The 23,484-nt window shown below is 38.0% G+C and overlaps 1 protein-coding gene across 13 annotated transcripts in view; it reads right to left on the bottom strand.

The window, feature by feature from the left end:
- Positions 1 to 554: 554 nt before the first annotated feature.
- The window catches only part of SORBS2 (sorbin and SH3 domain containing 2), a 148,630-nt gene continuing 125,700 nt past the window's right edge, over positions 555 to 23,484 (bottom strand). For 9 of the 13 annotated variants that reach the window (XM_057420326.1, XM_057420327.1, XM_057420325.1 and 6 more), the window contains 8 exons: positions 21,316 to 21,404; positions 20,018 to 20,064; positions 18,610 to 18,724; positions 18,384 to 18,512; positions 17,908 to 18,111; positions 6,111 to 6,160; positions 3,406 to 3,512; positions 555 to 2,598 (listed from right to left, as the gene is read on the bottom strand). In XM_057420326.1, the coding sequence (XP_057276309.1) occupies positions 2,537 to 2,598; positions 3,406 to 3,512; positions 6,111 to 6,160; positions 17,908 to 18,111; positions 18,384 to 18,512; positions 18,610 to 18,724; positions 20,018 to 20,064; positions 21,316 to 21,404 (803 nt within the window). In that variant the 3' untranslated portion in view covers positions 555 to 2,536. Of the gene's footprint in view, positions 2,599 to 3,405; positions 3,513 to 6,110; positions 6,161 to 9,697; positions 9,806 to 12,400; positions 12,512 to 13,767; positions 14,563 to 17,907; positions 18,112 to 18,383; positions 18,513 to 18,609; positions 18,725 to 20,017; positions 20,065 to 21,315; positions 21,408 to 23,484 lie in introns of all 13 variants that reach the window. The other 4 variants (XM_057420320.1, XM_057420323.1, XM_057420322.1 and 1 more) reach the window with 3 other exon arrangements.

Genomic DNA, 23,484 nt, shown 5'->3' with positions numbered 1-23,484 from the left:
GACGTCACAGATCCCACCCAGGAACAAAAATGGCAAACGCACAACCTTTGAGATTGTATAGTCCAGTATTTGGTTATACGGCTGTTAGAACAGTCTCAGGTGTAAGATGCTCCCAAAAATCTGTACTTTCATTAAATCTTCCTTCTATGCTGTCACTCTACAGAGAAGATCTTGTTTTCCTTCAGCAAAAGGATTAGGGGGTGTGGGAACTTTAGCCGGGCATAAAGGGCTTTACCATTGTGTGTTTTAGCTTTGTGCTTCTGGAGCGAAGGGTGGTTCTGGCAACAGAAAAGTTATCTCAAATTAGCATGGTCAATGCAGAAAGTCTGTACCACTGCTTTTGCATTCAGGTATTTCAGGGATGACACCAAAATGGATCAACTGTGAGCTGTGTGGGTAGTGCCAGTTGTCCGTATGTACAGGACTGGTGTATGCTCAGAGGCAGGAAAAAAATCTCTGTACGAGGCAAAACTATTTGCATATAAGCTTGAAGAGTTAAGCACTTTGCAGCACTGAAGTTATATGTGTGTGCAGAGAAATGATGGGGAAAACAGTTGTGTACTCCAAGCAAAATTTATTAGAAGTCTATTCAAGAAAAAAACCACAGAGACCTTTTGCTTGTAGGAATTCAAAGTCAGTTACCTGAAAGGCAGGTATGAAAGACCTGGATTTTTTCTAAAATCGGATACAGAGTAGAAACAGTACTTTTAAAATATCACAGGCAACAGATATTTAAGTCTTCAATCATGAATGGCATTAAAGATAGGTATTAATCTCACAGCAAAGCTGCATGCAGATCTAGTTTAAAATTGAAAGCCTTTGAAATATAAAGCTTTTGCCATGAAATCTGCAATAATAAAGGTATGCCGCACAAAGATGTTTCTTTACCTTTGTCTTAATGATGTTTCTCAGTAATAAAGACATATGTACATTTAGATTTGGCTGGTAAACCATGTTTTAATTAATAAAATTTTGCATAAAATGCTATCTTACAGAATTGCACTATCCAGATGTTCTTATGGTAAATAGAGCAAGGAAAGAAAAAGGCATTGAAATGTTCTGTTTGTGAAGAGGGCAAAGATCAAATAAGGAACTTATTTTTTTTTTTAAAAATCGACAACCAAATGGCTCTGTACAAAAAAGCAAACATATGTACAAAATGCTACAGACACTACATACATTTTGATAACTTCAATCCTTTACTCATGGGAAATGCAGTAGAAGCTTTTGCCATCTATAAGGTGCTGAAGAAACCAAATCTGAATTTTTATGTTTATAGAGCCATAGTCATTATCATCCTATGTCTTAATTTCATTTGCTATTTATGCTTACTTTTGCTTATGGAAAATGTATGTTTTCAAATATTTCATTCAGGGGGGCTGGGGGAGGGAAGAAAAACCCACCTCTAAAAAGTATCAGTTTTAATACTTGTGACTCTTTTGGTTTTTTTTTGTACTAAATTCCTAAAAGAATGTGTAACTCAGGTTTTGTTAACATACATACATATATATATATATATATATATAGTGAAGTAAATCAGTACATGATACTTGTGAATATTTTTCAGGTGGCTATGTTAGGAAAAGACCCCAAACCAACAACTCTTTGCGCTAACACTGTTTACTTCCTGCCTCTTAAGATTCCTGATACGTAAAAACACTAGCTCTCAAATTCCATGTTGCTTACTATTACAACATTAAATGGTTGTAATCAAAATGTCAGACAATGTAATCAACAACGTCAAGTTATTATTGTCTATGCTTATATCGTCTGTCTCTTCATTAAACCCGGTTTCCTGAGGTTTTATGCCTCTTGCACTTCTTACCTTTTAACAGAGAACACTAGAGTTTCATTAGGGGGGAAATAAGGTTTAGCTGATACCATTGCATCCATCCAGAACACTTGCAGTTCTCCCATTTGTCACTATGCTTGCTTGAGATTTTACAACCACTGTGTATATGTTACAATGTACAAGTGCAGGCAAAAAAATCTATATTATTTCTCATATATTGTAAACCAGTACAATAGGCAAACCTGTGATACGGCAGTGAAAGCAACAAATGCTGCTAAACTAGTAAGAATGTGGAAACTCAAACAATGTTTTTCAGAAATAGTAAACGGCAACTTCCCCTGTATGATGTGCATGGTGAAACATCCCATCAGGCTCCATGACAGGATGATGAGTGTCCAAACCCAGAACAGCTTCTCCCCCTCCCCACCCCCATGGCAGTTCATCTCTGTACCTGTCCTCAGGCTTTCTGTGTTGTGTTTCAAATGAAAAGACTTTAAAGCAGGGAGTATTTAAGGTTGAAACGATTCCTCTTGTTTCAGAAAAGCTTAAGTCATTCACACCATGGTCGTTGCTGTAATACTGCTGTAAGGGTTTGGAGGGTGGGATGGGATGAGGATGAACTAGATGGCCTCTATTTGAAACTGCAAGCAAGAAAACAGAAGGCCAGCATAGCACGTTTTCTAGCAGCTTATGCAGATGTGTTGCAGAGATGCAGCATAAATAAGTAGAAGAAAAAAAAATAATTCACAGCCTCTTGACATAGTTTCCAGGGAAAGTACCAAAGAATTTGGTTCTTCTCGAGGTTCCTGAAATTAGAAGCAATAGATGAAAGATGGGAATAACAATAGGAAATACTATGTAAGCATGGCTTTTAGATGTTTGTTTAATATTGCACAATCAGTAATACTATATAATATTATTTCTAATATAGCTTCAAAAAGTTATTTTGAATTTCAGTTGTGAACTGCAGGAAGGGAAAAGCAAATAGAGAGGCATATTCTATAAAATTGTTAGGCCTGATTAAAAGCTGTGCTAAAATTTACTTGGATTTTGACATGGAAAGAATTTAATTTCAACAACATTGCCTATTTAAATAATTTGCTTTTTTTGGAATGCTGAGGATTAGTGAGATGATCAGGTTAGCCATTGTGTGTGTGAGGGTTTATGGAGTGATGAAGCCACTTTATCTAAGCCTAGTTATGAAATCTCTGTTCAGTAATACTTGGTTTTCACAGGTAGTCAATTCTGTAGATGTACTCATGCGAGTAAGTTGTATGTTACCTGGTCTTTATGAAGAGAGCAGTAATACATAGTCCATTTTGTGTCTCATTAGAATGACAACAGTGCTGTACAACCAACTGGATGACAGCAGTGCTGTACAACAAACTGGAGGCACCTCTTGACTTGTGTCCATCAATTTCAACAGACACATGTAAAATATTGCCCACTAATTTCAGTATATTTTGGTTAGAATTTCTCCTGATAAAGCCAGGTTCAGGTTTATTACCCTGAATAACCAAAAGTTAATTAATTGAAAGACGTGAACAAAGAGTGAAGCAAAGGTCAGAGGGGGGGGAAAGAAAAAGGAGAAAAAGCAGTCAAATGAAACATACCCACAAACCATCCATCATCACATTTTTCCATCACATCAATGACATCTCCCTCTCTGAGTTCCAATTCATCTTCATTCCTAGGAGTATAGTTATATAGAGCCTGAAACCTTAAATAGGACAAATGAGGCATTTTAAAAAGAAGTAAGAGTTCTTTATACCTTTGCTGAAGTAAAGGAGCTGATTTAAATATTAACTAATAAGCAACACTTCTTGCAAGTATAGGGAAAAAGGGCTCATTTTGCCTTATGGGCATCGGGCGGGGCTGGGTACTTCATATAATAAGTAAAACTATGAAAACGTAACTCATCAGACACAAAAGACTGGGCAAGGCTGGTGGCTTTCAACTAGTTGCTTTCAACACAGAATTCTAGTATTTATTTTATTGTTTCATTACTTTATAGCTGAGGCACCAAATTGGAGGACTTCTAGAAGGGAGCCTGTAGATGCATTAGCCCTGTAACCTCCCTGTTCAGTACCTGTGGCTCTGCCTTCAAGCTCTTGAGAGCTGAACCTAGTGTACATGTCCTCTGCCATAGCAAAAGTGTCACATAGCATAGGCAAGGTGCTCGATGCCCTTCTATACCTGGTGGAGGAGGGTGCCCAGGAGAGAGGTTCACACAACTACCAATTGGGGGACATCCTGAGCTCTTCAGTAGCAACTGCTGAGCCAGGACTTGGCACTGCAGGAGCTCTGCATGTAAAAGAGGCGTCTTCCTCCGGGGGGAAGGCCGAGAGAAATTGCTATTTGGAAACAGAGCCATAACCCCTTCCCTGATTAAAACTGCCCCTGTTACATATATAAAAACCATATATCTCAGCCAGTAAGGGAGAGACTCAAATCGGGGAACGTAACGATGGGAATGCAAACAGTATTAAGAAACTGACTTGTACCTCTACCCTGGCCAAAAGCTGCAGAATGAATAATACTGGATAAATGGAAACAGGTATGAGATTACTGAATTTATTATCTTTCATTCCTCAGCAGCTTTTAATTTGATTTCTTGGAATTGAAAGAATAGCAATAAACTCTTAATAGGGGGAACTGAGGGTGCCTGGGCTGCAAATAGCTGCAGAAGTCCTGCAGGGTCAGAATCTGCCTTTTTTAAATAACAGTCTGTGCCCCAGCTATGACTGACTGTAAAGGAGCAGGGTGCAACTGCAGAAATTGTAGAAGGGAAATGGTCTTAATTTCAAAATACTGAAACAAAATATAACCATGTCCATTCCTCCCTCTTAACAACAGTTCATTGACTTTAAAACCATAATGCAATTACACTTCCCCCAATAAAAACAAAGTAGCACCCCTTTGATGTGTTGGTACTGAATATTTCCATTAGCTCTGTATCATTCAGGCAAAATTTCCATGGCTTGAATGACATTTTTATTTCAGTGAAAAATTCCTGCTCATGAAAGTCCCATTTTAAAATCCTATCTAGAGACTGGTGCTGGCTTAGTGTAATGATGGCCTTGGATAAGCTACACTTATTTTTCAAGTTGTTGGTTTGGACAAAACAAAGACTTAATATCTTGTGACCAGCAGTTATCTCCCCAAATCTGAAAAGTCTATTTTTACATTTTAATCACACTAACAAAGTGGAACGGGACTGGTTATTTAAGCAATTACCTCTGTTAATTTGTGTGGCAGGAGTAAGAACAAGTTGTGCAAAGAATTAAATGGCAATCACATTTTCTGTCACGCTTATTATTCCAGGAAAGCTGAGCTATGCTGACACTCTGAAAACTGATTAAACACAGCTTCTAAAGGTGCAGAGTTGCAGATATAATGTGTCATGAACAAGATTCAAACCAGTTACTCAAATACAGAAATGAGAACTCCCCAGTTATCATGCGGTACTTTAGAAATATCATCTAATTTTTTTCTAGGTAATCCATTTTAACAACTCTTATAGTAATTTCATTCTCTCTTTGCTAATGAAATAATTTCTTAAACATGAGAACTCCACTGCCATTTATATTGCTAACAGAATACATATTCAAGACAAAGAATAGTTGGTTGGCAATTTAAATATATTTCTATTTCTACTTTTAGGAATAAATAACTTCAGTCATGAACGACTTAAACTATATTGAACAAAACTACAAAACAGACTTATGTGCTTGAGTATGCTCAACAATACCAACAGGAGCTTGTGGGTTTAGTGAGATTGAATCTAAAATGTCCAATTTTTGTTATGTGTTACTGTGGTATAGTTATAGCTTTCAGAATGGCTTTGTTGTATCTACTTTTTAAGTTGTACATGTAAATTACATCAAAAAGTGTGAGCCTGTGATCAATGTTATCAAATATTTTTTTTTCTCTCTATTCATATCCAGAACTGTTTCTGAATAATTAATTGTGTCAAGTCAGTAAAGTCAATGAGCTGAATCAATGTCAAATCTTTAATGGGCATTCTGCTGAGGTATAAAACTAGAGAGAATAAAAAGAAGTTAAACCTTTCTTTTTACAAAATTACTACCCCCCTTTAAGTTTAAATGATGGAGAACTAAGTTGGCACATCTGTCTGAGCTTGTAAATTAAACAACTAAGGCTTGCCCTCTGGGACATCTTCCTACATCATGTGGTTATCTGTAAATTTCTGAAATCTCTTCATAATTGCAGTTGGCAGGTTACCAAATTATTTGACAAAGTGCTGGCTATTGCTTAAACGTTAGGTTTTGGTTCAGTAGACAAGAAGTATACTTACGGTTCCCCCCCACTGTGTATGTTTTCATGAGCAAGCACAGGGCGCTGTGGCTGAAATGAAATGATTTGAAATGTAATAAAGATTTGTAGTGTAAGGTCCAAGCAGTTGGATAGGGGCATGATACACGATTGCTTGAGAGTTCACATTCTACCTTGCGTAAAACGACGCCCTCCCCAACCCACCCCCAACTCACAATGAATACTTAAGACATGTCAAGCAACAGAAAATGGCAGGCGTAAAGATCTGATTTTGGAGGACTTAATGAGAACTAAAGTAAAACTGTGAACTTGAATTCTATTTGTAGTATAGTAGAAAGTTGGAATAGAGCCCTGCTGCCTCTTCACTGTGAAACAGAGATAGCATTCGAAAAATCAGATGAACATTTGACATTCCTTGGGTGAAGTATATTTTTAGACAACCAGAAATAAAATCTCCTATAAATAATGGCAAAATTTACAATATTCATAGACAACATACCAATGTACATTACACACACAGAGTACTAACTTGGCAGGCATAACATGCTATGCTTTCATTAATTCTGTTTCATGTCAAGGGGGAGCACAAAGCCATGCAGGCTGTTGGGAGCCAAAGAGCAGAAAGAATTTGGGAAGAATGCATGTAATTCTCTGAAAATAATAGTTAACACTTTTACTTCAGAGGAAAACAGTTTGTATTTCCAGTGCAAAGCTTTATGAAAGGAACTACTTTCCTTCTTAATGGAGCATTGCCCACCACCAACATCCAATAAATCTGGATGCAATAAAAATGGAAAATACTAATCTCCTACAGAAACCACATCCTGCTTAAAAAGACATTGACTTGTTCCGATTCGACTTTGGCTGAGTCCAGAAACAGCGCAGGAGCAGCTACTTGGGAGAGCTCTTGACGCAAGCAGTGATCATATTCTCTGATGACTGAGAATGCCCTATGGTTGTGCTGTAGAGACAAGTCTAGGAGCCCTTTCTGTTTTGGGAGTGTGGGTATCAAACCCAGTCCATAGCACTTTCTTTTGGGAATTGAGCAAACTGCAAACTGATTTTGAAGCCATGGGATTTGTCTTATTGCTCCATGGTCGCGTCTTTCCCAGGTTTGACTATTTCAGTTCATCTTGCTTCAGTTTACTCTTGAAGATGATGCAGTCTTCCATGAGAGAAGGCAGTGGTAAACAACCCACAGCCTGATATAAATTGAATGGTAAAACACACTTTCTTTTCCCCTGCCCCAGCTCCTCACAACATCTCCAGGTGAAACTGTAGCACTTAAATTTCTTTTCATCACGTTTGTATGTGTACATGCAGCAAATACTGTGAACGTTTTCCACTTCATCTTTACAGTCTAGAGAGTATAACTTTAAAAAGATACCTAAAGATGCAAGCAGGTAGGCTGCAGAGCTTCTATTTGTATTTATGACAGCTTAGTGGGAAAGAGGTTTTCAAAGTCCAATAAAATTTGTTTTTACTCTTTGACTCTTTTCTCTCCCTCATTCAACTCTCCTCTGGCAGTGTTCAGGGAAGATTGACAACTTACTGAAGAATCCAACAATAAAGAAAGATTGCAAATTAGCCATTTTTGTTCTCAGTAAATACACTTTAACAACTGGCTTGTCAGGCAAGAAGAGAATATTCCATTGGGCAGACTGCTTGGTATTTGGACTGGCATCTGACTGTATTTTCTACTAACCTTTTACCAAGTCTGTAACTTTGCTCAATGCCAAAAATAGAAATGCAAGAGAACTCAACTGAGGTTAAGGATTTTTCTTGCAAATAATAGAAGTCAACAGCCCAACCAATACTACAAATGATTTAATGCTTTGAACATAATACCAAGCCAGGAACAAACTGGGTAAGTCGGTGTTATCTTTTTCTGCATATGCTTCAATACTTTAAAACTTTTGATTCCTAGTTAACTATGTAGAAATGTATGATAGAAAATCAAGGTGAGTAAAGGCTTTCAACTCTGTTATTGCCACAGAGAAAACTTTGATGGAATTAGAATCTGGGTAAACTGGGGTGAAGTAATCTGTGCTATGTCTGAACAGAGGGACCTTGGAGCTTGCTCTCTATCTGAATGCATTCTTCAATAGTACCCCAGCTGCCATCAAGAAGCTCTCTATTTTCTTTCCCTAAGCTCTTATTCCCTTATGGAGGAATGTGTTAAAATGGAGACTTTTGCAGCATCTAGCTGCTTGTGCTCAAAAGGTACAATGAAATGCATCACTACATGGGTAGCTCTTGGTGCTTAGGACTTCTAGTTTTCAGCTATAACTCAGTTCCTGGAAAAAAAAAATGTAGGACCTAATCAAAAAAACACTAGGGTGTAGTCAAGTCAATGGTCACAGCTGTACACCTGAATTTCATGATTGATTGATACATGCTTGCAGATAGTAGTTCAGTATAGTCCGGAACATGCAAATTAGGTGTACAATTTGTGATCTTGTAGTGTTTGATTTAAAGTCAGTAATGCACTAAATGTTGACCAATACAATCTTCTTAATATATTGATTATGCGCCATTCACTTGGAGTGACATGCAAAATTGAAATAGGGCTTAATCCCTTTTTATGGATCTTACTCCCAGTTGGACTTTTTTTTAGGATGGTGTTGGTCTGCTACTACATGATCCTGGCCTTTCTATGATTAAACTGCTCTCTTTAGTGATGACAGCACTGTCCCCTCATACCTTGGAGTAAACCGAGGCCTGCCAGAAAGCCAAGACTTCGACAGTTACACAAAACTGCGTACCTTCACTTAAAATGCACCTATCTCTCACTTAAAAGGGAACCACCAGAAATATGATTACCTAAGACCAGCAGCAACAGCATGGTAAGCAGTTCATTGTGTTGTCAGTTTTAAGAGCCAAATGTTAAGAAATCAATACAAAGACTAATTTAGTCCTAAACTGAAAGTAAAACATAACCATAAATTCTCATTCTCATCTATAGTTTAGGTTGTTTTTTTTTTTTTTTCATAATTCAGATCACTTTTTTGAGTGAAACACATGCAAACTTTAAACACCCTGACTTTCTGGCTAGGTAAAAGTGTTACAGTTATGTTACTGTTGTATTACAGATATGAAGGGAAGGCTAAAGAGAATGGCAGTCTGGAATAAGAGTGCTTGGATAAGCAGGAGAGTAGTGAGTGAACATGATATAGCAGCAACAAAACATTTGAAAAGAAGGATATGGATTCAAACCCAGGAATTCAGCCTGTATGCAAAAGCCTGTATACATGCAGTGAAGTATAATTTTTGAAGCTGTAATTTTAATAAGCTAGAAATGCTTTGAAACAGAGGAGTAACTTAGGAAGAAACAGGCTAAATGTAAAGAATCTTGATCTCTTAAATCTTGTAGCACTGGAAATACTATGCAGTACTGCAGAGATACAACAGACTGATGTATAAAATAAGTTTTTTCACACACAGACCTGTTGGCTTTACACAGACATAGCACAGAAGCACAACAGGAAGAAAACATGGCATACTGATAGTATTGAGACACTTGGGAAAAGCAAAATATTTCAAGACTAGACACTGAGCTCCTTTTGTATGGGAATGCTGTTATTGCACACTGGGCATCCAGTACCATACCCTGTGTGAATAGCTGTGACCTCTGACAGGTTTGTAGTAGGATCTCCTAGTCATCTCTGGGCTACGAGGAGGTTTACCCAGAACAAATATCTCTCTCTTTAAATTAGCCTAGAAAAATCACAAAAACTGTGTCAAGTGAGAGTTTAAGAATGAAGCATCTTGGGATTTTTGTTGCTGCATTCACACATGCAAACTGGACATGCTTTTCTTGGTAACAAAAAGCAACTGTTAGGTGCAAACAATGGTACTATTATTAGTATATGGTATTTTCATTGTTGCCACTGTATCTTTTTTTTCAACGGTTTGCTGCTCTGGCACATGCCCATACACATTACAGCTAAAAGATCAATTGCACATAGTGTATGCAGTTGGAACAGTTATTGCAAGTATACCTGCTGAAGTAGCTCAGTTAATAATACAGAAAAGCTCAACAGCACCGAGCAGAAATACTTATGACAAATGTTGTCATTCCTTGCAGTTAAACAGACCACAGACCTTATATCTGCATTTAGAAAGCAAGTAAATACTTGACGGAAAGTACTTTGAAGAAAACTTCTTTTGTTATCACTTTAAATCAGCTAAAAACTTGTTAGAATTCAGCTAGGCTGTGTGCACAGCAAATGTGAGTTCTCAGGGGCAGGAGTGAGTTGGGGGAATGCATACTGCTGACATTGGAATTTGTGACTGGTTGCAAGTAGAATGTGGCAAGACAGAAGAACAGCTCCCTCTTAGAAGCTGAGAGGGTAACAAAAAAGGATACCACGGGAGGCTGATGATGCAGGAAAACATCAGCATTTCTCCTTGGGAAGTGTCTTCTTTTTTTCCGTTGGAGGACACATCTCTCCCACCAACATGGAGCAGAGTGACGCTTCCCACCCGTAGCTTCTTGTATTCTACTACCCAAGTTCCTGATCACGCTCTAGATTTGAGCCACATTCCAAATATGTATACACACATATGCATGTATTTTTTACATTAACAAAAATTACCAAAGTATCAGTATACAATTTCAAGAATTCTCTGAAGAACCTCCCTTCAGTTGTGATATTTGAGTCATGGAAATGTCTCATGTGAAAGCAGACTCTAATCACAGACAACATGCAGAAAGAGAAGAGGATAGGAGCTGTCCTTCCTTCTCAAGTTCAGCCTGTAGACTATGTCACAACAAACTGTGACAGCCAAAACCTGGCTACACTTACTTTCATCATACTCTCTGCTCTGACAATATAGTCAGCATTGACTGCTGAAAAAGGCTTGCTTACCCTTTATCTCATTTTGGAAATACCATCTGAAGGAAAGTATGTTGTTGGTAGGAGTGTATTCTAGTAATTCCAACAATTTTCAAATAGGTAACTCTATATTGATTAAGTTTATCAAGGAATCTTATAAAGTTCCCTAGACTTAAAAAATAATCCACATTTGAAATTATTTGAAAATAATAATTAACAGCTAGAACTCTGTAGCAGCCCTCCACACCTCTAGTTCTTCTGTCTGCAAGGTGGGAGTCATCTCCCTTGGTTATTTAGTACCTTGCTTCCAACCATGCCCAATGAAGAGCAATACACTATTAGGAGGTTCCCAGGAGCAGATCTTTTAACTCTCAAACCAGATATTCCTTCTATTTATTTTCAGCTAGGATTAACATGCCTCGCTCAAGCAAGAGAAAGGAATATCAGGGTCACCTAAGCACAATTTCAATGTAGATGAGGAATTTTCTAAATTTTGCCAGTTAGGCCTAAGCAAAAGGTACCCATCCAAAGCGCCACTCAGCTGAAAAATTATTCCAAGTTGCAGAAACAAATGCAGTACTGTGTTTTACCCCTTCTTTGAGGTGAAACATAACTAAGCCCTGGAAAGAATCCTTGTGTCTCTTTGTCTCTTCCCTGCTTCAGGAAAAAAAACCCACTGGATCTGGTGTACCATAAGACTTCCTTGAGTCTATTACACCTGGGTTTTCCATGAACACACATTGGAAAATGTGGTAGATATTCGAGAGAGGGGAAAAAAAGGTGGGTGTTTTTTTTTTGTTTGTTTTTGTGTGTGTGGTGGTTTTTTTTTTTTTTCCCCCTATAGAGTTAATGATCACTTTTCCTAGGATGTTTCTCAAACTTTTTGCATTGCCTTTTCTCCTTTCCATGAACAGATGGACTTTTTGGATGTCAGCACTGGAAACTGACTTTGCCCACTTCCAGATTTCATTTTTCTGCCACAGAGCTGCAGTGCTGACACAAAGTGTAGTCCTGAAGAGGGAATAATCTTGTCCAGTCCCTGACTAACAGAATTGGTATTTAGAACATGACCCTCAGCAGTGGTTCTTCCCTGTGAAATTTATGACTGTTCTCCCAGGCTTTGGATTGAAATTGAAACCACTTGTGAACTACAGATGTTACTTAGTTTCTGTGTACTTTAATATGATTCTGTTTCTTTCAACTAAGTAAGAGTTACAGATGCCCTGGTATGCCCTTTAACTTGAGTTCTACTTTCCTGTCACTGATTTCTCCTTAAGGTATTTCATTTTATCATACTGATTATAGTTTTACTTTGCGTTTCATTTGAAAAAGGCCTATCACAATACTCCATGTGCTGTGTTTAATATTAGTAAAGGGAACAATACATTTGAAAATATCAAGCTCAGTGTTAGCCTTGCAGTTATTTAACACACATGAAGATTCGCAACAATCCATACTCCAGAGGTACAGTTACCTTTAACTTTGGTGAGTCTTTCTCCTGCTGAAGTAAGGGTTTAGAAAGGAGAAGAGATGAGAGGGAAGCAGTAGACTGGGATGTGGTAGGAACAGAGTGAGAAGCTGGTGCCTTGGCAGAGTGAAATGGAAGATTAGAAGAAAGGCACAAAGGATCACAGTGTCCTGATGTTCCCTCAGTAAGTAGAGATGGCTTAAAAGTTTGAGCAAAATGAGAATTTGTGCTATAAAACCAGCTGTGAAGGATGTAAAATGCTCAGTAACAGGTCATGTAACTAACCTGAAAAAATGCTCAATAATGGGTCATGTAACTAACCTGAGCAGCCAGAAGTGTGATGCTAATTTTGTTATTAGTGAATATACTTTTCTGGAAGAAGGTTCCTTCCCTCAGAAATCAAAACAAGCTGCCATTTGTGGCTGTAGATTTCACCTCTGCTGTTACAGTTTTCTCCTGTTTTCCAGGTCAAGTAAGGGTAGAGGTAGCCTGCAAAATCTTTCTAATTAACTAGTTTTGCATTTGGCCTAAAATGTATTGTCCTAAATATCTGATTTACATGTTTGCATGTGACAGCCAAAGCAACTGCCTGAACTATCTGTTGGAATAAGTGCGGGACAGAAAAAATCTGTTCTAAAACTTTGCCTAGAAACCCCACAAACTGTGCAGCAATATTGTGGCATTTAATGGCTAGCATGCATTTGGGATAATTCATTGTTGTCCCAGAGAGGAACTGAGGAGGAAGCATTTGTTTAACTGCCAAACATAATCTGATCTGTTATTATTAGTCACATTCACAGAATCTACTATAAATATATCAGCTCGTGAAGTGACACATGGGAAGTACAAACTGCTGAGTCTCTGCAGGCGGCATGTCACCCCCTCTGAAGGCTGTTGAGAGCATTTGCTTGCTGGGGGCTCTGACTCAAAAGGGGTGGCATGTAATGGGCCAGTGAAGAAAATGGTTCACTGGCTTTTTGCATCAGAAGTTTGATGGCAGCTTACAAGGGTGGAAGGGAAAAGACCAGCAGAACTAGTACACCCTAGAACTTGAAATAGTGTATATGCCTGCTTCTGGGAAGGGATTATCCCCTAACACTGCAATAATATAAAACTGTGCATGATACAAACATGTAAGTAGAATCATAGAATAGTTTGAGTTGGAAGGGACCTTAACAATCATCTAGTTCCAACCCACCTGCCATTGGCAGGGACACCTTCCAGATGACCAGGCTACTGAAAGCCCTGTTCAACCTGGACAAAAAAAAAAAACAACCCAAACAAACAAAACCAACCAACCACACAAATGAGGCAGGGAATAATTACACTAACTAACTGAACACAGAAGCCAGGTTTTTCAGAAATTAAAATACCTTATTGATATTCGGTGAAGTGTATCCTTCATGACATACCATGGAGTCTCCTCCACTTGCTATTGGGAATTCTAAATTATCATGTCCCAGATCCTCCTCCTCTATATAGAGTCTGGTCAGTTCTTCTGTTGTATCTTGTGCTTCTCTGTAGACATCTGATTCTTGAGGCTCTGACTGATCCCCTATATTAACTGACAGATCTGCAGTGCAGATTTCTTCTTCGTTTTCAGGAATGGCAGCTAGCATTGTGGAGGAGCCATATTTTTGTGGTGGAGGGACGTTACAGATAATGCCAACATGTTCACCTTCTGCTGCAGTATCTGACAAGTCTCTAGGTACTTCAACAACTGAGGAAGAGTCAAGTATACCTCTCAATTCCTTATCTTTTCCTGGTTTGGTGTTGTTGCTGGTATACGTATATGCTATGTCATGAGATGAGCTGGCTGAAGATGAGACACAGGCAGATACAAGAAAGGATAGAGGAAAAGCTGTAGGAGAGCTGAGAGACACCTCTGTATTTGGAATAATGGGATCATCCTTTAAGTGGTGACTGCTATTACCTGGGGAGATCGCTACAGACTCTGAGGTTGTTAATGCCAAAGAACTGAGTTCTTCTAAGTCACAAAGAAAACTGTCTGGAAATGGTGGAGAAGGTAAGATGCATATGCTTGAAGGTGAAAACCCAACAGTTCTTGGAAACCAGTCACTAGTGGCAGCCTGGAGAATCTTTTGATCGATGTGTGACCAAGAGGAGGAAAGGTGCCTGGGAAGTGGGGACAGTGCTTGGGAAGGCAACTTTAAAAATAAGAAAAACATGGGAACTTAAATAAATAAGCATGACAGTGAACTAGGATATGAGTAGACTGGAAAAGAAAAATGTCTGTACCATCATCTGGATTATAGGATATCATTTCAGTGAGCAGGGCTGTCTGAAATCATTGCTACATGAATCAGAACAGCAGGAAAGACATTTGAAAACTGAAACTGTAACAGGTTCTGGCTTGAGGCTTAAATGTCAGACATTAAGACACATCTGAATCATTACATTCATGGAGGCGACCTGCATCTGATCTGCTGAAGTTATGTTACTTATGGTGCTCTGTTAGTGAGCCTGTCACAGGTTACTAAATCATACAATTAATATTAATGTACTTTTCTCCAAACCATTGCTGTTATTTTGAGACTAACATTTTCAGAAGTACACTTCTGGTATCAGTAAGTACTTCTTTTAAGCTATAACAACTGAGGAGCTTTCTAATTATCCTAATGTTTGCACTCTTTCTTCGTAGTCTGAGTAAATGTTTAAGAAACATCTTGAATACATTGCATACTTTTATTAAGGCATGAGCAGCTACAGAATGCATTTATTTTCTTTTTTTTTTTCAGAAGTAACCCTATTAGTTCAAAATGACATCTACATTTGAGAAAGGTACATTCAATTCTAATTGAATGTAGGCAGTCAACAATGCTTTTAAAATAGTGACAGCACAGTACACAGCAGTATATTTTGAGTACCGTTACATAATATTGATTGAAGTATCCTTCTGGTAAAAGAAACGTCCTTTGGTAAGAATGAGAGACTGGTGAGTCATACGTACACAGCATCAGTAGATATCCATTGCTTCAGTAAATACTGAAAATGCATTTTTGTTACTAACCATCCTCAAAATTAAAATTGAGTGAAAAAAACTTTGATCTCATTATTAGAATTGTACAGAATAATCAGATGTACATCTCTAAGATAGCTGGACTAATTTAGACTTTATTGCGCTAGAATAGGAAAGTAATTTCAAAAGGACAAATTAATGTCACAGAATAGGAAGGCTAATTTACTTACCTTCTCTTGAGTTTTCTTGAGGCAAATAGCTTTATTTTATAGCTAGACCAACCTTTGTTACAGAGTCTTTTGTACCAAAGTAAATGGTATAGACTGATACAATGAAGCCTGCTAACAGAGGTATGCTGTTAAAAGCAATGCTCAAGTCTTTTTCCCTCACCTTTCCTCTTGAACAAGGGTCTCTAACCTGTGGCTTTAAGGTCAATAATGCTGCTGAGGAGACATTGCCATTTTTGGTTTCCCATGGCTAAAGACTGCGCTAGAGCTAGAGACACAGATGGTCTTGCACAAGTTACAGAGAACAAAGCATGCTCCTGACTTGTATTGCTTACTTATTTTTATCACTATTAGGCCAGAGAAGTTTAGTGCAATTGCTCTAGCAACAGGGAGAGATATGTGCTAAAAGACTACATAGGAAAAGTGGTATCAGTAATTGTGGTAAACTTCAGAACACCTTCAGGACTGCTAAAGTCCTCCTAGATAGTCAGGAACAAGATGTCTCCTGACATGGTATTGCCACTTCTGAATACAGCTGAATTCAGAAACAAGATGTCTGCTTAAGAGTGTCAGTGGAGGCTCTTATTTATTTATTTATTTATTTATTTATTACTTAGGCTAGAACCAGATGATTTCAAGTTTCCCATGTTACAAAGAAGGCTTCTTCCACTTTCCTCCCCTACAAAACTAACTTAATAATAGTGGCAGGCCAGTTTTGTAATCTGAATGTAAATGCTTTGAAACATTTCCTGTGTTCAGCACTGCCTATAGGGTTATACAAACACCAGCTTTAGCTGCAGTATGTCTTAGAGACAAGTCAGTTCCATAGAAAATGGGGGGAGAGGCATCTCCAAATACCAAGAGATAGCTCCGTAGCACAGAGCACCTAAGATGCCTCGTACTCTTGACCTGCCTTCAGGAACCTGTGGATTCCTGTAATCGTAAGGGGCCCTAGCTTATGAATACCTCAGCCTGCAGCTATAGAGTTTGATATTACTTCATTTCTACAGTTTTGTCAGAATGGAAGAGAGAGGAGCTAGTTCCCTGTTGTGACACATTCTGGAAAATCAGACAAGATCTGTTGTAGCAGCTATCCTAACCCAGCCAATACTGTTTAGTTGTAAGCAGTATTTTCAGAGGCCACTGTAGTCTATAAACGACATCTTTGGTAGCTGTCCCCAAAGTTGCAAATAAATGTGGAGCTTATCTCAAAGCTGAAGCATGTACATGAGCAGTAGTATGACCGTATGCAGAAGTTGAAAAGGGGAGAAACCCAGCTGAAACGGTGAGATTAACAGCGGGATAAGAAGTTTGCAACTACACACAAAACCTACCACCCATGCTGAAGAGAGAAACAATGAAGGTAAAGAGGAAGATTTAGAGAAGCTTCCATCTTGAGCACTTGAAATCATTGATATTACATTAATGCTGATCACAGTTTGTATGCAGAAACTGTCTTAGTTTTACCACTACAAAAGGGCTTGTGTTCCCCACACAGGTGACTGAAATCTCATGAGTGAATGATAAATCAGAATACAGAAATCTTTTTGCAGCATCCTGTAGTGTGATTTGTGGTGGTTACACACTAGGAAGGAGAAGAATTTAGAAGCTACGACAGACATTGATGTGGAAAAAATTACAACTGTAAAGGTCTGAAATGAAGTTCATTAACAATGTGATGACAGTTGCCTTGCTACTAAATGAAACAATTTTGTCACGTTGTTGTACAGCTCCAAAGAACCTCTGTTTTACCAACAGCCTCCTTCTTGGGTGTGAGTGGCAAAACATTATAGTACAAAATAATTAGTGGTTCTCTTTTACTTTGAAAGGAACAGAACTGGTCTTGGCAATCTTCGTCCCCACACAAAATGCCGTCTCTTAACCTCTGCATGCTTATGGGACTGCAGGCTTTTGGGGTATCTGTGTCATGGGAATGGCTTCACACTGCACTATGAAAGGTCTGCTAGACTTATCTTTAATGCTCACATCCTGTCTAAGAGTCCCAAAATAAGTTTTCTTTTGGCTTGATTTTTTTATTTTTATTTTTTTTTCTCCCCAAATTTTGCCTGGCCCTACTCAATAATGTAATAGCTAATGAGGAAAAGGGCAAAAAGCCTGGCAGAATGCAAGACACACACTTGCCTATTAAAATATTTTAATACCAAGTTACTAATGCAAGTCTACCTATGAAGGAAAGAAAATATAGTGCACTCATTGAATAAATCATGCATTGTATTAAAAAAACCTTACAAGTCCTTCTAAACCCACCGTAGGGGGGACAGCAAATTAAAACAACATGTCCTTACCTTAGTTGAACCTAAATGATGTATTCTGTCACTAGAATAGCTTTGGGGTATCGGAGGATCAGGGTAGTCATCAAGACTTTTTGATGCATTCTTTTTCATGACTTCTACATAGGAAACAGGGAAGATGCCTTGTCTGTTGGTTCCTGCTATTTTACCTTCATACCAGTTTTGATCAACTCGCTTAAGAAGAATTACTCTGTCTCCCTGAAATGCATTATGAAAATGAGTTATCAGCAGATATATTGTAAGTTAATTTACTGAACAGCAAAAAGTAACACAAAGTAGTCTTTTCACTGCAGTGCTGTGAAAGACTGCAAGCCAATAAGCTATCATGTTAGTAGTTTCCTACCATTACGTTGCTTTGTGCATAGCAAATATTGAATGCAGAGTGCACCAAAGCACAGCATTTACCTATATTAATTCTGTTTAGCAGAAGACACTATAACAGTATTTTGATAAACAGTTCTAAAATGTACCTTTCTAAGTGATAACTCCACATTTGTGTCTGCACTGAAATTGTATTTGGCAACAGCTTCTCCAATCTCTCCAATCTGTGCAGGGGGAGGTGGCCTGGCAGGCTGTGCTTTTTCTGGGGGAGAAAGTTTCTAAGGAAAGAAAAAACCCCACAGATTTCCATCACTCTCATGCAGTTTGTGGCCTTATTACCCAAACAAATTCAATGAATTAAAACAAGGAACAAACCTCAACGTAAGAAATAGGGAATATTCCAACTCTTCCATGGTGCTCACCCTCATACCAGTTTTGATCAATTTTCCTGAGGATATAGACAGTATCTCCTTTCTTAAAGGACAGCTCTCTGTAACAAATTTATTTAGATCAGATGCTTACAACTTTACATTTAACTCTTCTACCAGCATAGTTTGAGAACTTTGCGCTTTGTTAATGAAAAGTAATGTAACAACTGAACATTTGAAGAAAAAGTGTCACAGATGCAGTGCACTCCCTAGTTGATTATACCATATAAAATGAAACAATTCACATTTATGAATCCCAGGTACTAACGAAAGTTATGTAGGCCTGTTTTACACTGTGATTCCAATGAAGTATTGCCTGTTATTTCTAGAGCACTCAGTATATATAGGGTCTGCATGCAAGTATGGTGTCTTTTGGATCACCTGTTTAGATGCTGCTTTTATGACATGCATCTGAGGGGTACCTGGTGTTCTTTTTGAAATCAGTAGGGAAAACAACAGAATACATCCCAAGTCTCTATGGCCTGTTGCTACCTTTTTGCAGCAGGAAAGCTTGGCATGCTTTTGCTGTAAGCATTTTTCTTCCAACAGAACTGTGTAGAAGCATGAGGAACACGGGATTATATTCTCACCATTTCTGATATTGAGGGCCTGTGATATGTTTAATGTTGGATACAAAAAAGGGTATTATCTAAATATTTAAGAATATTTTCAGATCCTAGCCTGGGAGTTCTTCACTGTATCATTGATCTGTTTTTCCAAGAGCTCATCTGCTGCTTTGATAATTTAAGTTTTGAGTTTTCTCAGCTGACATAATTCTAGTGTCAGCGAAGATTGTTCTGATGATCCAGGGTGTTTAAACAACAGCAAGTATGAAATACAGGCGCTGTATTTTGACTCTCTCATATCCTACACTAGTGTTTCCCAGTTTTGTTTTTCTTACGGGCTGCTGTGGTCTGTTTTGGTATTGGACATGTTACTTCCTGCAGAGAGCCCGAGTATGTTAAGACAGACAGGAAGATGCTGAAGCATCATACAGAACTTTGGTAAGCGCATTATTTGTGACAATATTTTAAGCACTATACCTCGTATAGCCTAAGTACGATTCAAAACAAAGAAAGAGGGTTCAGTGGGTGACCCTCAGGACCCATGCTCTAAAAGGCTAAAGATCCACAGTCATTCATGTGTTCAAACAAATACAATGGAGAATATAATAATGTAAGGCATTTTTATTACACAGTTTGCTAATGCACAGGCAACTGTGACAGTAAGCAGGGTCTTCTGCTTCCATGGCATTGGGTGCTGAAACTGGATAGAACAGCAGTTAGCTGCCATAAGTGCTAGGAAGACTTTTTTTGAATTATGAATTCTTAAATGATCAAAAGTCTAGTACTTACTTAGAGGTCTGAGCTTTAAAGTCATATACAGCTCTAGCTGGCAGTTTCTGAAAAGTAGGCAAAGTGATTAATACATTCAGGTAGCACTACTGTAGAGTAAACATATTTCAGGTTTTACAACCAAGATCCAAAAAGGAAAGGACATGTGCCTTACACTGGTTCTTGCAGTAACAGGCAATAAAATACACGGCTTCCTTCTTTAAGGCGGTTACATGTTCGGGGCTTAGCTGCAATTTCCATTTTTAAAATACCTGAATTTAATACAGATAGCTTTGCAGTTTTGCATTTAAGACAACTACAAAAAAAAGTTAACTAAATACAGATGTGACTTGTAGGCAGCTTGATCTTTAGGTATAATGGAGATTCACATGCTTAATATTCTCTAATACTTTAGATACCTCTTCTGTTAAATTTATTATCCTTAGGCTAATTTCAACTGTAAATACTGCATGATGTTTTATATATGTATATATAAGAAAGAGAAAAAAATATTCTGACAGCTGGAAAACGTTAGGAATATTTTAAATTTCTACAATCACATTCATAGTTTTAAGAAAGTCTGAGGAACACAGGACTGGAGGTAATCTCAAGATATCTGTGCAGCTTTCTTGATATCACAGACAATCACATCATATAATTCCTTTCATATGTTTATAAAATTCTCTCACCAAGTATCTGTAAGCTCAATCTTGTTTCAAAAATAAGACCGTAAAAGAAGCCTACTCCTCCTCACCTGTGTGGTTGACACACTTGACTGTTTTCAAAGCTGTGCTGGAAACATGAATTGTGGTATGACCCAAGAGCCTCACTCATCTAGTGACTGCCTCTGATGGGTAACCAACACCCAATACTTCAGGGGAAGGTGCAAGAAATGATGAGCAGGACTATGTGAGGATATCTGGTAAAGTGATTTAGTCTTTCTCTGCAAGTACACATATTTTTAAACTCTTTTATACTAGGGGCTAGAATGACCTGATTATGCTATTTCCGAGAAATACTATTTGTAATGATATAAGGGTTCACATCTGTTCTATAAGAGGAATAAAACCAGACCCTTGTAAGTTTTGCATAATATAAGATACAGCTTCTTACAAAGCATGATACTTCAAGAAATTTTAAAGAGTATCAATCTCCTTAATGAAAAAGAAGGATGCTGTCCCATCTAATGATAAGTAATTGCTCCTTTTGTCTGTATCATTACACTGTCTTAAAACCAACACACATCTTGTCTAAGGTATGTTACCCATTTATATATCCATGGATGCATATAGCTGCATTATTTATTGTTGTTTTGCTACCTCTTTGTCTGTATTTCCTCTTCTCTCCCTTGGAGTACATCGTCCCACATCAGTGAAAGCAGAAGAATAGCTTCCAGGAGACTCCTGGTCTATTGAAAACAGAAATTATGTGAAACTATGGTAAACTAAAATGAAACATTCAAATCTGAGATACTGCTTGGTTTCATTTAGGGGGTGACGAGATTGAAATGTATTATTTAACATTTAATAGAAAGAAAAGCACATGATATGATGGCTAAAGTGCATCTTGAAGAACATGAAGATACTGTCAAGCAAAGGCCATCCTCTGATCCACAGCAGAATATGATAGAGGATCGAGAGCACAAAATAATGTTTCACTGTATGAAGGGATGCCCTCCGCTGACCTAAATGGGAGACATGACAGCAGTACTAGGGACTCCATCAGGCTCCATGAAACTCTTTTGGAATGCCAACACTATAAACACATAATTACATGCACAAAACATGATTAAAGCATGCTTCAATGGGAAAAAAAAACAAAATTTCCTCCTAAGTGATCTAAGATGTACTTCTACTTTACCAGGGGCACGTGTTAAGCAGCACAAGGGAATTTAAAAGGATGCTATTTTATGAAAACAACTTTGTTGTAAGTTATGGAGCACAAATCATTAGTCACCAATCTATGTGGCAGATTTTCTCTAAAGCAGTTTACCAATGTTTATTACATGATGGTGAACACATCTTTTCATGTTTCAGTAAACCCAAAATCTTATACTCTATAGCTCTGCAAGTTGCTAATGTGAAATGAAAATATGGTGGAATTATTTCAAACCAGAGGATGACATGAACTGTCTCCTGACTCCCAAGATTTACTAGTTTAGTCTCCTAGTGCCCTAGTGATACCTTCTAGAGGAGACCTATGACTGAAGGTTGTTTTCCTTTGACTTCATTCACATAATCTGTTTTTACCAGGCCCATATTTCTGAAGTACAAGCAGACCAAAAAATAAAAGAATTGAGAGCATCTCCTCCATTATGTTTGATTCTTACAGAAGAAAGATTAAAATGGTCTCCAGTGGGTGTTGGCAAAGCCACAAAAACTTGAGGCTATTGATAAATACAGCGGAGGCAAAAATTGAGATAATTGTATTATTTATGTCAATTGTTGCAAACATATCATCACCAGCAAGTACACCACTGTCCCAGCTCTGGCCAGCTTTCTTTATATGCCATATGTCTGAGAATGAGGATCTATAGTCGCTGCATAAACCTAAAGATATAATAGCTCCAAACACATCTGTTTGTTTCTTTGTTTTTCTTTAAATTCTAGCAGAAAGAGAAGGACATGGGAGGGAAGGAGTGAAAATGCATAAGAAAGAACAGCCTCCTTTATTTTTATACAGCTCCTTATGCAGTCAATATTGGTAATTTTCAGTGATTTTTTTGCTATGATCTTGAAGTCTCTGTGTGGATGGTGGCTGGAAGAGACATACACAGATTCAGCAAAAATGAAACTTCATCAGCAGTAGAGCTCAGCCATGACTGATGCTGATGGAAGTCAATGTAATATTCTGCTGTACGATGGAAGTCAATGTAATATTCTGCTGTACTCATTCTCCATGCTACCTTAGGGATATTAATGCTGACGGAGTGTACCACTTCCCTTATGCCAGGCTACTTCACAAGCTGCAGAAGCTATTAGGGATCCACATTTACTCTGCACTGTGGATTTCCTTATTTTCAAGGACTGGAAAATTCTGATTTAGCAACTGTGACATGTGAGCAGCACAATCTCCAACAACTTCAGTCTCATTGCGTAGTACTGCCTGCCAGGAGTAATCATGATCAGGCCTCAAGTATGACTAATTAAAGTCTGAACTCATTTTATAGCTGTTGTTTTTTAAATCAAGTTATCTGTTCTCCGTATGTCTATCTTAACTAGTTAAGAAGGTATGGTAACAGCTTCAGTCTGATTTCTCTTGAAATGCATACTTACTGGTGTGGCATTTGCAAAAGTCACAGAAAAAGATGTGAGACTAAAGAGAAGTAAGAAAGATGGGTCTTATCAAATACCGCATAATTGATATATTAAAGACACTCTTACATCCATTTGTGATTTCAAGCAGAGCTTTGTAATGTCATTTAATTCTCAAAGCTGCTCTGCCACAGAGGAATGTATCTCTGTAGAAAGAGAATTCTTTAACAGAAA

The sequence above is a fragment of the Pezoporus wallicus genome, unplaced genomic scaffold (genome assembly GCF_028554395.1).
Source record: "Pezoporus wallicus isolate ANWC-B61680 ecotype Strahan unplaced genomic scaffold, APGP_CSIRO_Pwel_v1 contig_5552, whole genome shotgun sequence".
Classification (NCBI taxonomy): Eukaryota; Metazoa; Chordata; class Aves; order Psittaciformes; family Psittacidae; genus Pezoporus; species Pezoporus wallicus.
The sequence above is the reverse complement of the archived record's forward strand: the minus strand, read 5'-3'. Positions and strand labels throughout refer to the sequence as shown.